At 42.0% G+C, this 15,256-nt stretch overlaps 1 protein-coding gene across 2 annotated transcripts in view; it reads left to right on the top strand.

Moving 5' to 3' along the window:
• The window catches only part of COL4A2 (collagen type IV alpha 2 chain), a 308,996-nt gene extending 297,348 nt beyond the window's left edge, over positions 1-11,648 (top strand). The window contains exons 46-49 of one of the 2 annotated variants that reach the window (XM_088458348.1): positions 1,301-1,417; positions 3,126-3,317; positions 7,751-8,037; positions 11,070-11,648. In XM_088458348.1, coding sequence (XP_088314474.1) covers positions 1,301-1,417; positions 3,126-3,317; positions 7,751-8,037; positions 11,070-11,324 — 851 coding nt within the window. In that variant the 3' untranslated portion in view covers positions 11,325-11,648. Of the gene's footprint in view, positions 1-1,300; positions 1,418-3,125; positions 3,318-7,750; positions 8,038-9,077; positions 9,903-11,069 lie in introns of those variants that run through there. The other variant, XM_088458357.1, reaches the window with a different exon arrangement.
• Positions 11,649-15,256: the final 3,608 nt, after the last annotated feature.

The raw sequence follows: 15,256 nt of genomic DNA on the forward strand, positions 1-15,256 counted from the left end.
GTAAACCAGGTAGGACTAGAGTTTGCTCAGTTACAGAATTATATTGGAAACTACACCACTTGCTAACAGTATGATGAATATATACACGAACATTCCAGCATGGATACCAATTAACTTGTCTATTCCCAGTGTTTATTTGTAGACATATAATTACTATATGGAACCTATATCTTAGCTTGTCATTCAAGCAGTTATACCACCACTCATTTCAGTATCTCATAAAAAAAAGTATCTAATTGAATCTGTTTCATCAACCAAGACTGTAGATTGCAAACTCCTTAGCAGAATGTCCATATAATACACATTGCCATGTAGTCACTTTATAATAGAAATATATCTTCATATTTTATAGTGTATTGACTTGAGTATACAGTCCTATTACATATATAAAAGTTGCTGATGGATTTTACCTTTGTAATATAATACATGTTTAAAATCTCACTGTTAGAAATATTAACAATTATTGTGAGAGCATACAGTGTAAAGGGAATAGTGAATAGAGAGCACAGTGTTTGAGCTGGGTGGTGGTAAGCACTAAGCAGGGTGATACTGTGGTGAAGGTAAAGTGCACAGCAGGATGGTGGAATAAGGGGTCAGGAAAAGGTGCCTTGTCAGTGACTGATTAAAGGTTCAGAAGCTGAGGGAGAGAATTCCAGAGAAGACTGGTAAGAAAAAGAGTTTGGGATAAGCACCGTGGGAGTCAGTGAGAGCACTCTGAGACAGGGTTTCATGTGTAGGATAGAGCTGAATTGAGGATGTAATTGTAGAGTAATAATACTACTTTGAGTTTTATCTTTAGAGGTATAAGGAGGCTCATTTGTGACTGAAGGGAAGAGCAGTTAGAGAATTACAGTAGACCATGCACTATAATTAGTGCATGGTCTAAGATCTTGGTGGCATGGGGGTATATTTACTAAAGTGTGGGTTTTGAGAACTGGAGATGTTGCCCCTAGCAACCAATGAGATTCTAGCTATTATCTTCTAGAAGGGGCTAGATACAAGTTAAGTGGAATCTTATTAATTGCTATTCGCAACATCTCCACTTCTATAAACCCGCATTTTAGTAAGTATACCCCGTAGTGTCTCAAAAAGCAGCATATTCTATAGATATTGCATGAGGGAAATTGGCAGCATGTGGTCAATGATTGGATGTGTGGTTAATCCAAGAGGTGACAAGCATGGGAAGTGATCATGACAGTGATGGTAAATTCCGGGACATGAGGCGCGTGAGAAATATTAAGTTAATGATTATTCAATTCTTAACACTTCAAACTTATGAATAAGCTGAACTACCTTGCAGGTATACAGGGCCCACAAGGTAAACAAGGCATACCGGGTATACCAGGAACGTCTGCTAGACCTGGCACTCGCGGAGAGCAGGGACCAACTGGATCGAGGGGCCCAGTTGGATATAAAGGTAAATGAGATTGTGCTAATGTATATAGTTACTACAATATGATATATATAATATAACTATGTCACGTGGTTTAGTTACTGCTTTTTAGGGCCTGATATAATGAATGTAAACTACTGTGTATGGTATGAATCAACAGCAAGTGTCCTGTCCCAATAACCATGAGCTGGAGAGAGATATGTTATAGATAAAAAACATCATCCATGTACACACTCATCAGGAACGCACCCTTACTGTACATGGTCCCTCCCTCTAAGCGTCTGTTCTGCTTCTATTAGTCTAAGGAGGTGTAAGTGCAAAATGCAGCTAAATCAGCAAATTGATTAATGAGTAAAAATATTCCTGCACATGCACAGTACAAAAAAGTGCAATTTGCACAAAAAACAAGTGTGCAGCCAATTCCAAATGAGCCCCTCAGTGTTCCTGATCCAGAGTGTATGACCCTGTGTATGGATCCAGCAGATCCTTTCTTTCACTCTGCTTCCCACACCTGCGGTCTTCTGATTGTCATTTATTGCTGCAGTGCTTAGACAAAACCAGAATATATTTTGCAACCTCTGAAGCCTGGGGACTGCATTCTGTTGCCTACTGATATTAAGAAGACATTGCTGACCTGGATGCACACACATTCTAATTGTTACAGCAGGTGATTTATGCACATGTAACTGGGACTAATTTGAGGCACACTCTGGTTTACATTATGTTGCAGGTTGCAGTTTGAATACTGTGACTCCCCCCCCCCCTATAAAAGAAAAAAAAGAAAGCATGTATTTTTCTAAAATGTTTTACTTTACTTGAATTGACATTGAACAAAGAACCTGTACAATTATGATTAATGATAAAGGGGTGTGGGAGAAAGTTGATGTTTAATGGCACAATGACAATATAATTTAATCCACTCTCCCACCAGGACCCCTACTGCGAACCACTTAAGACTATTGCCCTTTACCCACTGTGTAGAAAGGGCACAACATAATTGAATTCTATATCACTTTAGGAATGAGCTCCTTATTCTCACTATTATTTTCAAAACTTCTTTTCCATTAGTCCTTATAAAAATGCAGAATGAGGGAAGAGTTTGCATGATCTGCATCCGGGATACGTTCAGGATCCCGACAGCAGGGATTCCGGCATTCACAATGCTAATACTGGATTCCCGACACTTATCTGAATCCCGGCGATGGCACCCCGACCGCCGGGATCCCAAAGGTAAGTACCGGGGTTAGGGGGAGGGTTAGGCACTAGGGGGAGGGTTAGGGTTAGGCACTAGGGGGAGGGTAGGGTTAGGCACTAAGGGGAGAGAGTTAGGTTTAGGGTGTGGGGAGGGGAGGGTTAGGGTTAGGCACTAAGGGGTTGGGTTAGGGGTTATGTTAGTACTTACAGCTGTCGGGATGGTAACCTGGTTGGGATGCCGGCGTCAGGATTCGATGTTTATCTCTAGTGTGTTTGGTTACTTGTGAATCCTGAAAAAATTGTGCAACATTTTTCACTTACTTTGGTGACACAGACGCCGTCAAAAATCTGATGAATCAGATAAGGAATAATCTAATCATTCATCTCTATTAAACTAACATGATCAGACATACATGTAACCAAAACATACATAATATTATTCAGTTCTAGTCATTCTATGTATGTATTTATGTAAGCAAAGATTATGTAAATGTGAAAAGCTTGGACAGTACAGAATAACGTTTCCTGTATTTTGCAGGAAATGATGGTGTACCGGGTACTGTTGGGCTGCCAGGCATGCCGGGAAGAAGTGTGAACATTGGCTATCTCCTAGTGAAGCACAGTCAGACTGACCAAGAGCCAATGTGTCCTGTTGGCATGGGGAAACTATGGAGTGGATACAGTCTGCTGTATTTTGAAGGGCAGGAGAAAGCACACAATCAGGACTTGGGTACCACCTTGCTCTTCATTTTAATTTTGCTGCTTTAATTTTAAGTTTGACAAAACTATAACGAGAGAGAGAGAGATATTATGGGATGTAGTTAGTATGCCGACAGACTGTTCGGATTGGAGCATGTGGTTCTCCCAGTGATAGTGAAACCAAGGTGTGAGTGGCAGCCCCATTTATCAATTAGCGGATTTAAACCCAATAATTAGATATTCTGTACCTCCCGAATTCATTAAGAATCACATCCAAAGACCGGATTCCTGCAATGTATAAAGTGATTGCATTAGTGATCACTTTACTTTGTGCTGCAGGACCTACTGCGCATGCACGGTCATCAGATAGCATATGCACGAGCGGCTAATACTGGGGAGGATCCCTCTCCCAGTAAATTCTGCAATCTGTAGCCTATAGCCACAGCAACCGATGGGGTTGCTATTGTGATCGGAAACAGGGGGAAAAATATATAAGCCAAACTAAATATTTACAGGATGAAGCCTTTATGAAAAGTCACAGAAATGTATAACTGCCCGTCACACCCATATCTAAAGCTCGAGCAACGCAAAACTTCAAGATTGTTTATTAGCCGTTTTGCCTAGTCTTCCCTAGAGGTAACCCTTATTGTCCACATTTACATAGAAAACATACCAGCGGACACTTCAGTCCTGGAGCATCGCTGCACATCGTGCCTGATTCTGAGTCGCCCACAGCTCCATATGTGGCCATAGTTGGAATGCTGATATTTTGGGAACCGAATGCTAATGCACTGTGTATGCTTGCTTTATGCATTGCACTGCCTCCACTGTTGTACACCTACCCTATACTGGGTGAAAGAGACCCATATTAAATTGGCGTCCCCATGCCATACACACAACTCGGAATAGAACTCATCTCTGGCTACAGTACATGACCAATACACTCCCACGAGACGATTTTATCATGTCCGCCCATCCGGTTGACACCCAGAAACACTTCACGTTGGAGAGAAACGGCTGAGATGCGTCCAACTCAGGAACGCCTGGAGATATACAAAGATGCATATGCTCACTACGGCACAAGTGCACTTTGTTCAAATTCATTAGATGCGGCCACATACAGAGCAGTGTGTGACTCAGAATCAGGCAGATTGTGTGGATATACTATATGCAGCCATATAGAACACAACAGACAGGCTTAATGAGAATATGACGCTTCAAATATTCACCCACAATAAATATCAATCTACACATGGACAAAGTAAGAACCGAAGGCCTGATTCACTACTGATCGCTGTTGTAATCACAGCTGCAATTACGCACGGAGGTCTGCTGCTAAAATATGCTAATGATTGCAATCGCAAAACCAGCATAGAGATGTCCACTGCCGCTATCACACATCCGTAAGACCTTGCAGGTGCGCCTGCGTTTCTCCAACCACTCCCCCGTCACCACCCCAAATGCTGACGTCCATCACTCACCCTGCGATGGCTTTCTTTCAGCGTGCGTGATCGCAGTGTGATCGCAATGCTAACTCACGCACTCACACTGCGATGCTTGCGCAGTATGCACCATCGACCGATCTGCGGACGCGGCTGCAATTGCGATCCATGCTGAATCAGGCCCAGAATTAGCAAATGGTACAAGGAAAGATAAACAGAGAAATAAAAAAAACATCATTTAGTGGAAAAAGTTATAAGGCGCAAATCTTCAATGTCTAAAAGAATTTCTTGTAATCAGACATAGTCAGTGGGTTATGAAGCAGGCAATGCACATAGGACCTCATTCAGAGCCGCTCGTAAGCGGCAGTACGCTCGTTCCGAGCGATGTTCGCACATCTGCGTATGGTTTGTAATACGCATGCGCGAACCAGTCAGTGCAGCCGAAAATCGTTTGTTCGCTATATAGCGAAGGCCTGCTATTTTGAGTGACAGGAGGAGGCGTATGTGGGTGGTAACAGGGGAAGGTGCTTGAAAACGGGGAGTGGAGATCAGAACGCAGGCGTGCTTAAAGGTCAAAGCAGGCGTTTTATGGGTGTGCATAATTAATACAGCAGCGTCATTGACCACGTCACCTGGTTGTTTTATAGTCAGAACTGCTCGCAATATAGTGGTAGGAAAAACCAGCCACAAGAATAGCGAGCAGTTCATACGCTGTTCGATGTACTCGATTAATCTAATAAATAGCGGACATGACGTATGATGCGAGCGGCCAGGGGGCGTTTTTATCAAATAAACGAGCGCATGTTTTGTTCGCTCGTTCAGACATGGAGGCGGCAACAGACCGCAAGGAGCGAACGGTTCATTTGAATAGCCACCCCCTTTTTCTGAACGAGCGAGCGCTAATTGCGAGCGGCTCTGAATCAGGCCCATAGTACAACTCCATGGTTTTGTCCTAGTGTGTCAGGTTGGTCAGCCCAGCACACATAAAGGTGTACACTAAGGGGTAAATTTACTAAGAATCGAGTAAGGTTGATAAAAAAAACTTGAGCATGTTCATACAAACAAGCACAAGTTTTCCCAGACCAAACTCGATAATTTACAAAGATTCAAGTTTGGCAAAATCGTGTTTTCCAATGGTGAAGACAAATGAGTTTTGTCCCAAACACGTGCGGAACACAACACACATGTCTACAAGGTTTCACAATACGAGCGATGATAAATACGCACAAGCATGGAAGTGTGTTTTCAAATCACGCACGAGAATGCATGCATAATCCTAGAAACGTGTTCTGATTGGTTGAAGCAGTCACATGTCATCTACATACTGCCCAAGCATATAAATACGCCCCTAACAGCCCGACCTTTGATGGTTTTGTTGGTTGGAGTTTGAAGAGGGACAGTGTGGAGTGTGTTTAGTGGTGTAGTGGTGGCTAGTGGCAGGGCCAGTTCTATAGATAAGCTGGTTACTTGGCTGAGGTAGAGTGCTGCATAGAGGAGAGCTCCCTGACCTGGCCGCAGCCAGCGACATGCATTATTAAGCTTCGGCGGCAGGTAGCAGTCAGACTGTGTCACTGTGACACAGCTGCCTGCACCTTGCCATTGTGTTAGGGGCAGGCTGCGGCTCCTTTGCTTGGGAGGCTGCAGGGCTAGGTGACGTGATGTCATGATGTCACATTGCACTGGCAGTGCGCTGAGGCGGGTGATTTATGAGGAGTCCTGGGCTTGCATGCTTCTTGGTGGTGAAGTGAAGGCTACTGGCTGTATATCCTTGTTAACCAGTGAGCACCCAACTATTGCTACCTCCACTTCCAGTCATTATGGCTGCAACAGCACTGCCCGTATTTGCACCTGAGAGGTTGGGTCTGGTGGTAGTGGCATAATGTAGGGTATTGTAGGCATGCCCTGTTAACTTAGTCCATCATGGGATCTCTGCCCTTGTGCTGGTGAAGAAACAAAGGCCTTCATTCAGAGGTGCTGGCAAAATGCGAGCGCTCGTTCTGAATGTGGGCGGCCGCTTGTATTTTGAAGTGCGGCCTCCTGGTCCCTAGCTAAGCTGTGGGTTACCAGGAAGCTCCCCACTGACATCACTGCTGATGTCATTGCGGCCGCCCACAAAACGGCAGGCGTTCCTTAAAGAACGCCTCCGTTTGTGAAACCACCCCCCCCCCCCCTGCCACGCCTACAAAACAGGGCAAGCTGTTGATCACATCGACAGCCACCCCTTTTGTAGTGAGCTCCGGAGTGAGAGAATTTCTCTCTCGCTCCGGGGCTTGCGCACGCGCAGTGTGGCCGCTGCACGTGCGCAGGGCCTAAACATCGACCTGCTTGCAAGCGCTCAGCGCTTGCGAGCGGGTCTGAATGAGGTCCAAAGTGCCCATTAAAAATATAGCTTGTCTGCGGTGACCTATGATAAAAGAACATTTAGTGGCTGACTGTATTTTGTGCTGGGGTAATGTAAACCCATGTCCCTGTGTTGGTGTAGAAGCTAAACCCAGTTGTTATCCTCATCTGCAAGCATGTGTTCCAGTCAGGTAGACAAAGTGGAATGTGGCATTATGGATGGAGGTTCTGATTAGTTTTAGCCTCATGTATTGTTTAACTTAATTAGGAAAGTAAAGGGACGACAGAATTCCCTGTATCACAAGCATGGGGGGAGGGACACTAATTGGGCCACTGTGGTTGCCGGGTGGTGTAACCATGCCCCTTAAGATGACACGGCCATGCCCGCATTCTTTAAACATAGACATCCCCCTTACCCAGCATCGGGGCTTGCTGAATATATCAGGACCCTAATTTCAAATGGTAATTGTATGTGTAAAACTCTTTATTACATTGCTCCGTGTGACTGGAAATTTGCTTATTCTCCAAAGTGCAGCATGGAGGAACAAAATGATCACAGGGTCAAAGCTGCTTTTGGATTGCTCAGTATATTTATTTGCTCGTTTTTAGGCATCTACAGTCTTAAGAAGATATGATATGAAAATTCTAGTAATGTAATCAACTCTTGTATTTTTTTCTATAGGTCTTGCTGGCTCTTGCCTGCAGCGCTTCAATACAATGCCTTTCCTGTACTGTAACCCAGGAGATTTGTGCTATTACGCCAGTCGTAATGATAAGTCTTACTGGCTGTCAACCACAGCTCCTCTTCCAATGATGCCTGTGGCAGATGAAGAAATTAAACCCTACATAAGTCGTTGTACTGTCTGTGAGGCTCCTGCTGTCGCTATTGCTGTCCACAGCCAAGATGCTTCCATTCCATTCTGTCCAAATGGTTGGCGGAGCTTGTGGATTGGATATTCATTTGTTATGGTATTTATGTTTTTATTCTGACAAATGTTAATAGTGTTTAGATTGTGTACTGATACCTAAATTATATCCAGGATCTATTTACTTAACTGCCAGGATCTATTTACTAAACTGGATGAACATGTATGTTAATAATGTCACATAAAAAAAAAAATTGTGGAAGTTTTGATCACCATGCTGTGATTGGCTTATGGCTATACTGTTATAATCACAGGCAATATTCTTGCCAAGTACAGTTGTATGAAGAGAGATCTGGGTTGTATTTAAGAGTTCACAAATATATAGCAATCACACATGTAGTTCTGTAATCATGGGAATTCCTCATAAGTACTGAGGGAATTAAAAATTACATAACTTTTTACATTTTTTGATTGGTGCAATTGACTACCATTGTACGGTGTCTGCGTTAAGTATACACAAACTAAATCTAAGCAGCCGAGTTTATAGAATATAGCAACTTATTGAGATAAAGGATTATTCCCATCACAGGTATATGGGACCACTGTTGTATATAAATGTGTAGGTGGCAATGCAAAGTGTTGCAATCTGGTTGTTTTGCCTGGAATACAATCAAGAAGTGAATTTTGCAGACATCCTAGGTATAGCCAAAGTGCTCATTGATTTTTATATTATTTGTATTTAATGTGCATATGTTCCAAGTGTAAATTTGGGGCTAAATGTAATAGGTTCCAATCTTCATCCAGGGATTTATGTGAGTCTCCCTGTATTTTTAAAGTGGCAGTCATTTTATAGGCTATATAAAGTCAGGTGCATATATATTGGGACATTGACAGAATTTTCATATTTTGGCCTCTGTTCACCACCACAATGGCTTTGAAATGAAACAAACAAGATGTGCTTTAACTGCAGACTTTCAGATTTAATTTGAGGGTAATTACATCCATATCAGGTGAACGGTGTAGGAATTACAACGGTTTCTATATGAGCCTCCCACTTTTTAAGGGGCCAAAAGTAATGGGACAAACTAAACAATCCTAAATCTAACTTTCACTTTTTAATACTTTGTTGCAATTCCTTTGCAGGCAATTACAGCCTGAAGTCTGGAACGCATCACCAGATGCAGAAGACATCACCAGACGCTGGGTTTCATCCCTGGTGATGCTCTGCCAGGCCTCTACTGCAAATGTCTTCAGTTCCTGCTTGTTCTTGGGGCATTTTCCCTTCAGTTTTGTCTTCATCAAGTGAAATGCATGCTCAATCGGATTCAGGTCAGGGGATTGACTTGGCCATTGCATAACATTCCACTTTTTAGCCTTAAAAAACTCTTTGGTTGCTTTTGCAGTATGCAGTATGCTTCGGGTCATTGTCCATCTGCACTATGAAGCGCCGTCCAATGAGTTCTGAAGCATTTGACTGAATATGAGCATATAATATTGCCCGAAACACTTCAGAATTCATTCTGCTGCTTTTGTCAGCAGTCACATCATCAATAAATACAAGGGAACCAGTTCCATTGGCAGCCATACATGCCCACACCATGACACTACAACCACCATGCTTCACTGATGAGGTGGTATGTTTTGGATCATGAGTAGTTCCTTTCCTTCTCCATACTCTTCTCTTAACATCACTCTGGTACAAGTTGATCTTTGTCTCATCTGTCCATAGGATGTTGTTCCTGAAATGTAATGTCATCCACCACAGTTGTTTTCCGGGGTCTTCCGGGTCTTTTGGTGTTGCTGAGCTCTCCGGTGCGTTCTTTCTTTTTAAGAATGTTCCAAACAGTTGATTTGGCCACACCTAATGTTTTTATTATCTCTCTGAGATAATAATGAGGGAATAGCCCACACCTGTCCATGAAATAGCTTTTGAGTTGATAGTCCCATTACTTTTGGCCCCTTAAAAAGTGGGAGGCACATATAGAAACCGTTGTAATTCCTACACCGTTCACCTGATTTGGATGTAATTACCCTCAAATTAAATCTGAAAGTCTGCAGTTAAAGCACATCTTGTTTGTTTCATTTCAAAGCCATTGTGGTGGTGAATAGAGGCCAAAATATGAAAATTCTGTCAATGTCCCAATATTTATGCACCTGACTGTATACCAAGCTGATATAACCTTTAAAATCATTTTCACTTTAAAAATACGGGGAGACTCACATAAATCTCTGGAGCAGCTGAAGATTGGAACCTATTACATTTAGCCCCTAGGGTCTGATTCTGAGTCTCAGGAACGTCCAAATGCAGCCGCATCTAGTGTTTTCTATCAAAAATATGCATGCGTCGCAGGCCACATACCCATGTTTGCAAACTTACGAGTGACTCAGAGCCATATGCAGTCGCTTGTCTGTGGCCTCTGATAGGGGCGCTTCTGGGTGGCAACAATGCTGCCACGTGCAAGGTAACCATATCATGGGTGTGTAGCCAGAGTTACATACATACTGAATTGTGAGTATGCAAAGAGGACGACCAATACAGATAGGTCTCCTTCACCTAACATGGAGTAAGTGCCCATGATAACTGACAGCTGCCCTCAGTAACTAAGAGTGGGACAGTGCCATCACATAGAGGCTTACAATACGGACATAGAGTGGCATTAGCATTCTGTTTACTTCAGCCATCTGGAATTATGTTTGTATTACGTGCAACTCAGAATCAGGCCTGTAATCCATTACCTGGTTGGGGAGCAGACACAACACAAATGTTACATGTAGTAAAGAGTGTCAGAGGCAGTATTCCACATCAATATACAGTAAGTATTATGACTTTTGACATGTGTAGTATAGAAATAATGGTGAGATTGATTAAGACGCTTGGTTACTCACATTGCCGCAAAAGTGACAATTCTAATAACATCCTTTCAAAGCAAACATAACATTATACTTCAATAGGTCACATCAGGTAACCAAGAATTGTGTGTTGTATAAAATGTTCCCAACCTTGTTCCTGTGACTTATAGTGGCAATGTACCTTTAAGAGGTAACATATGTGCTATATACTCTTACCGCCTTCTCTTGCTGGTCTGTAATACCCAGACTAATCCTTCTTCCTTCCTCTCCTTTGCTTTATCACAGCACACAGCCGCAGGTGATGAGGGAGGAGGACAATCCCTTTCTTCTCCAGGCAGCTGCTTGGAAGACTTCAGAGCAACTCCGTTTATTGAATGCAATGGCGGCCGTGGGACCTGCCACTACTTTGCTAACAAATACAGCTTCTGGCTTACCACTATTGACCAGCCCTTCCAGAGCTCCCCACTAGCTGATACACTGAAAGCTGGCCTGATTCGAACTCATATCAGCCGGTGCCAAGTTTGCATGAAGAATCTGTAAAAGAAAAACAATGTATATTATCTTTTTTATAAGAAAAACAATTAACAAGATTTATAATGGTGCTCGATTTAACTTATTACCTCGCAAAATACAAGTTGATTTCACATTTGTTTGAAAAAAATAATAATGCATATATTGTTTTTTATTTTGTTTTTTACTCACCCATGTAGAAGGGACCAATGTTATTACAGTGAGTCAGAGTGAGGACACACAAAGTCATGCCAATGTAATTTAAAAAAACTAAGCATATACATATTCACAATATGAAATGTAAGATATTAAGTAATTGTGCCAAAGAAAATAAAATACTTATTGTGACACTTGGATAGTGACACTCAGAACGATCCCTACTCTTTCTTGTATTAGGCCTCACGTCAGGACAACTGTTCAGGTTTGGAGCCAGTTTCATGAGTGAGTGAATCACAACAAGGAGGAAACATAATCAGTCTGTAAGATAATAAAGTTAAATTAGTATAAAAAAATGGGTAAGCACCTTGGGGCAGTTCTGGCACAAGCTACCTGACTGTATTCTAGAACCAGAGGGGAATGTGAGACAGAGAAAATGGTACAATTGATGACACTAGTGGAATGAAACAGCAGAGAAAATCACCAAATAGGTAAATAAAAAATGTTTCCCTTAGGTCATGTGAACCGGAAGTAGTTCCTGGGATATCCTGTAACAACAAGTGAGTACACTTACCTGAAATCTGGAACTGCACTTTGCTGGTCAGTATTTAAACTGCATCTGGCTACAGCAGTGTCCATATCGGCCTTGAGAAGAGCTCAATAGCTCAGAACACGTCTACACCTTATAGGCTCTGCCTAACCTCATCCTGTCTGCCTATTAGGGGCCTGTACCTACTGGAACCTGAGGGAAAATTTGCTGAGTGAGAGGATCCAGGACCTCTCTACTCTCATTCCACATTCAAATATTATGTTATCCGGTATGATACCAATCAAGCTAGTTTAGTATCCTGTTTTGATACAGTGATTTATGTTTTCTTTTGTTGGTTACTTTTATTTCTGTGAAATAAATCTTGTTTGCTAAAAAAAAGATAACACACTATCAAGCATTCCTCTCCCTACATGGATAATAGTATGTAATATCTAGGAATCTTCCTACACCGTGATTTTCCCACCATGTCCAGTGGCAAACGCAGGATTTCCAGAGGGGGGTTTCCAAAGGCTTAATTTTAGAGCGAGTGTGGCCTGACCATGAAGAGGGCAGAATTAGTACTTAACCAACTTTAATAAGTGTCAAACAAAGTGTATTGTGTGTAATAATTCCAGCATATACAGGACCAGTGATCACAGTATGCCATTAGATGCGCCAGTAGGCCATCCTGCCTGAGCTGAACGTATTTATTTTCAATGTGGCCACCATTCCAGAACTTTGGAGCAAGTCTGGGAGTCTGGGGGAGCAGCAGAAGAACCTAGCACCGCCCTGGACATACTGTATATGTACATATTGGGCTCTATAGCAGTGCATCTCTAACAGTGCACGTTTTCCAGATCTCCTAGTTGGTGCACAGGTATATTTATTACTGACTGATACATGTTAAAAGATCCACAGGTTGTGCTAATTATGTCATTTGTGATACTGAGAAGAATATGCAGCACTAGTAACAATCTATTATATTACTATTTCTATTGTGGTCATGGTGTGTGTTGGGGAGGAGAGGTTCCAGGCAGACGGAAACCCCCCCTGCGTTTGCCTATGATGTCTAAGGGAAGCATTATTTCTTGTGTTTTCTTTCATTTATCTGATGTTTTAGCTGATTGCTGATTTCTCTGCTATTCCATTTCACTGTACCGTTTTCTCTGTCTCACATCCTTTACGTTAGATCGAGCAGCTAGACCCTCATTGGCCGCACCTCACAGATCATGCTATAAGCTACACTAGAACAAAGCTAGACACCCCCACACGCTACAAAACCAGTGTCTTTTCCGGAATGTGAGACGGAGGACAACACAGGGATCTTCTCTTACTATGGGATGGAATTCTTATATATACTGTACAGTGATTTCCCTCTGTCCTGAGACTGTACTCAGTGGCAGATTTCTTGCTACAATTATATCATAATATGGTTTGCTTCACCAAATTGAAAGCATCTTATCTTTCTGTATCAATAACCAGTCCTGTCTCACAAACTAATTATAATATAGGAGAAATGTTACCATTTATATTTAGCTGGATGGCTCCTGGACCAAAAATCATGAATATAATACATGGATGGAATTGCAGTAATGTACAGCATTTGTTTCAAAACAATGTAAATAACATAGCTGTGCCTTTACTTGACAGTACTTGCCTTGACTGTGGGGCTTTTACCTGGTATTATCATTTTTAGAAAATAAAAAACAACTCTGCTTCCTTCACATTGTTTTAAATACCTTATTCAGTATCAGAAACAGTATTCTATAGTGCAATATAATGGGATGTAGTATTAGGTCGGAGGTTAGGGTTAGGCACTAGAGGGAGGGGAAGAATACTTACCGGAATTAGGGATGGCCATCGACCATCGATGATTCAGAATCATCAATGGTTTATGGCCAATGTTGAATGATTTTGACATCGGTGGGGGAGACACTGATCGCGCCCCCTCTGGCTTTGCGCTGGGCTGAAGGGCTCACAGCGCCCCCCTCCCCAGCACGCAGCTCCGCAGCAGTATTTTTACAAATTTTTAAGCTCAAGGGGGGCGTGGCCATGCCTCCCACGATTAGGACACGCCCCCTTCACCTGGGCCCGGCCGGACCCTCTACGCCCCTGTCTACATTATAAATGTTGACATTACGATTGTTGATATATACCCTTATAGAAAAGCAATTTGAATGCAAATATTGTACTTACCCAGAATACTAGTTTGCATAAAATCTACAGATGTTGAAAGACAACAGAAATGTGTAATACAAATACATGCCATATATATATACTATCCTGTCATACATACTTTGTTTGTTTTGTGATTCAGACTTTCTCTTAATTCGAACTATTGTGCCTTCCAAAGAAAAATGTATTACCTAAGAAATGTAAGCAGCTATTTACAGTATGTCCCTCTTACATTCACAGACACAATCTGCTTATTTCGATCATCACTGTAGAACAATGGTTCTCAAACTCGGTCCTCAGGACCCCACACAGGTCACATTTTCCAGGTCACCCAGCAGGTGCACAGGTGTATTCATTACTCACTGACACATTTTCAAAGATCCACAGGTGGAGCTAATTATTTCATTTGCGATTCTGTGAGGAGACCTGGAAAACATGCACAGTTTGAGAACCTATGCTGTAGAATGATTAAACTGTTGCACAACACAGGATTACACAAGAGATCTACAATTTTTATCTTTGTCCACAAGGGGGCATCTTCATATAAGTGAACATGCCATGGCAGAAGAATGTGAGCTGCTGACGCTCATGATGAGCCAAGGGGTTCTAACTGGTTGGCTACTGCAGCTGACTGACAAGGGCTCTGAGTCTTGGCACAAGAGGTGAAATAAAAAATTACACAGCCAGCCATGTCACCAATTCCTAATAGCATACCTGAATTCAGGACGCCCACCACTCGGCTGCTTGGGTGGGGGGGTTACTCTTAAATATTTATCTTGGCTGCACATCTTCTATAAATACAAATCTGCAAACAGTAAACCTGTGTTTTATTTCAGAGTGGTAACTAGAAATTATTTGGTCCCATAGTGTTTATAGAACGGTCTTTTAATACATATCACCCACAGTAATAATCAGTAGTACAGCAGACAGAGTATGTGCACACAAACCTCTTTTTATTATAAAATGTGTTAAAACACATTTATTGGATATTTTAAATCTATATTTCATTTAAAATAAAAAGTTTCCTTTTATTGATTCTTTTTTTAAAGCATGATGTTTTTATGTTATTTATTTTTTTATAATTTTCTTATGTGTTTTTGTC

This window comes from Taudactylus pleione, unplaced genomic scaffold (assembly GCF_031769625.1).
Source record: "Taudactylus pleione unplaced genomic scaffold, aTauple2 ptg000041l, whole genome shotgun sequence".
NCBI classification, from domain to species: domain Eukaryota; kingdom Metazoa; phylum Chordata; class Amphibia; order Anura; family Myobatrachidae; genus Taudactylus; species Taudactylus pleione.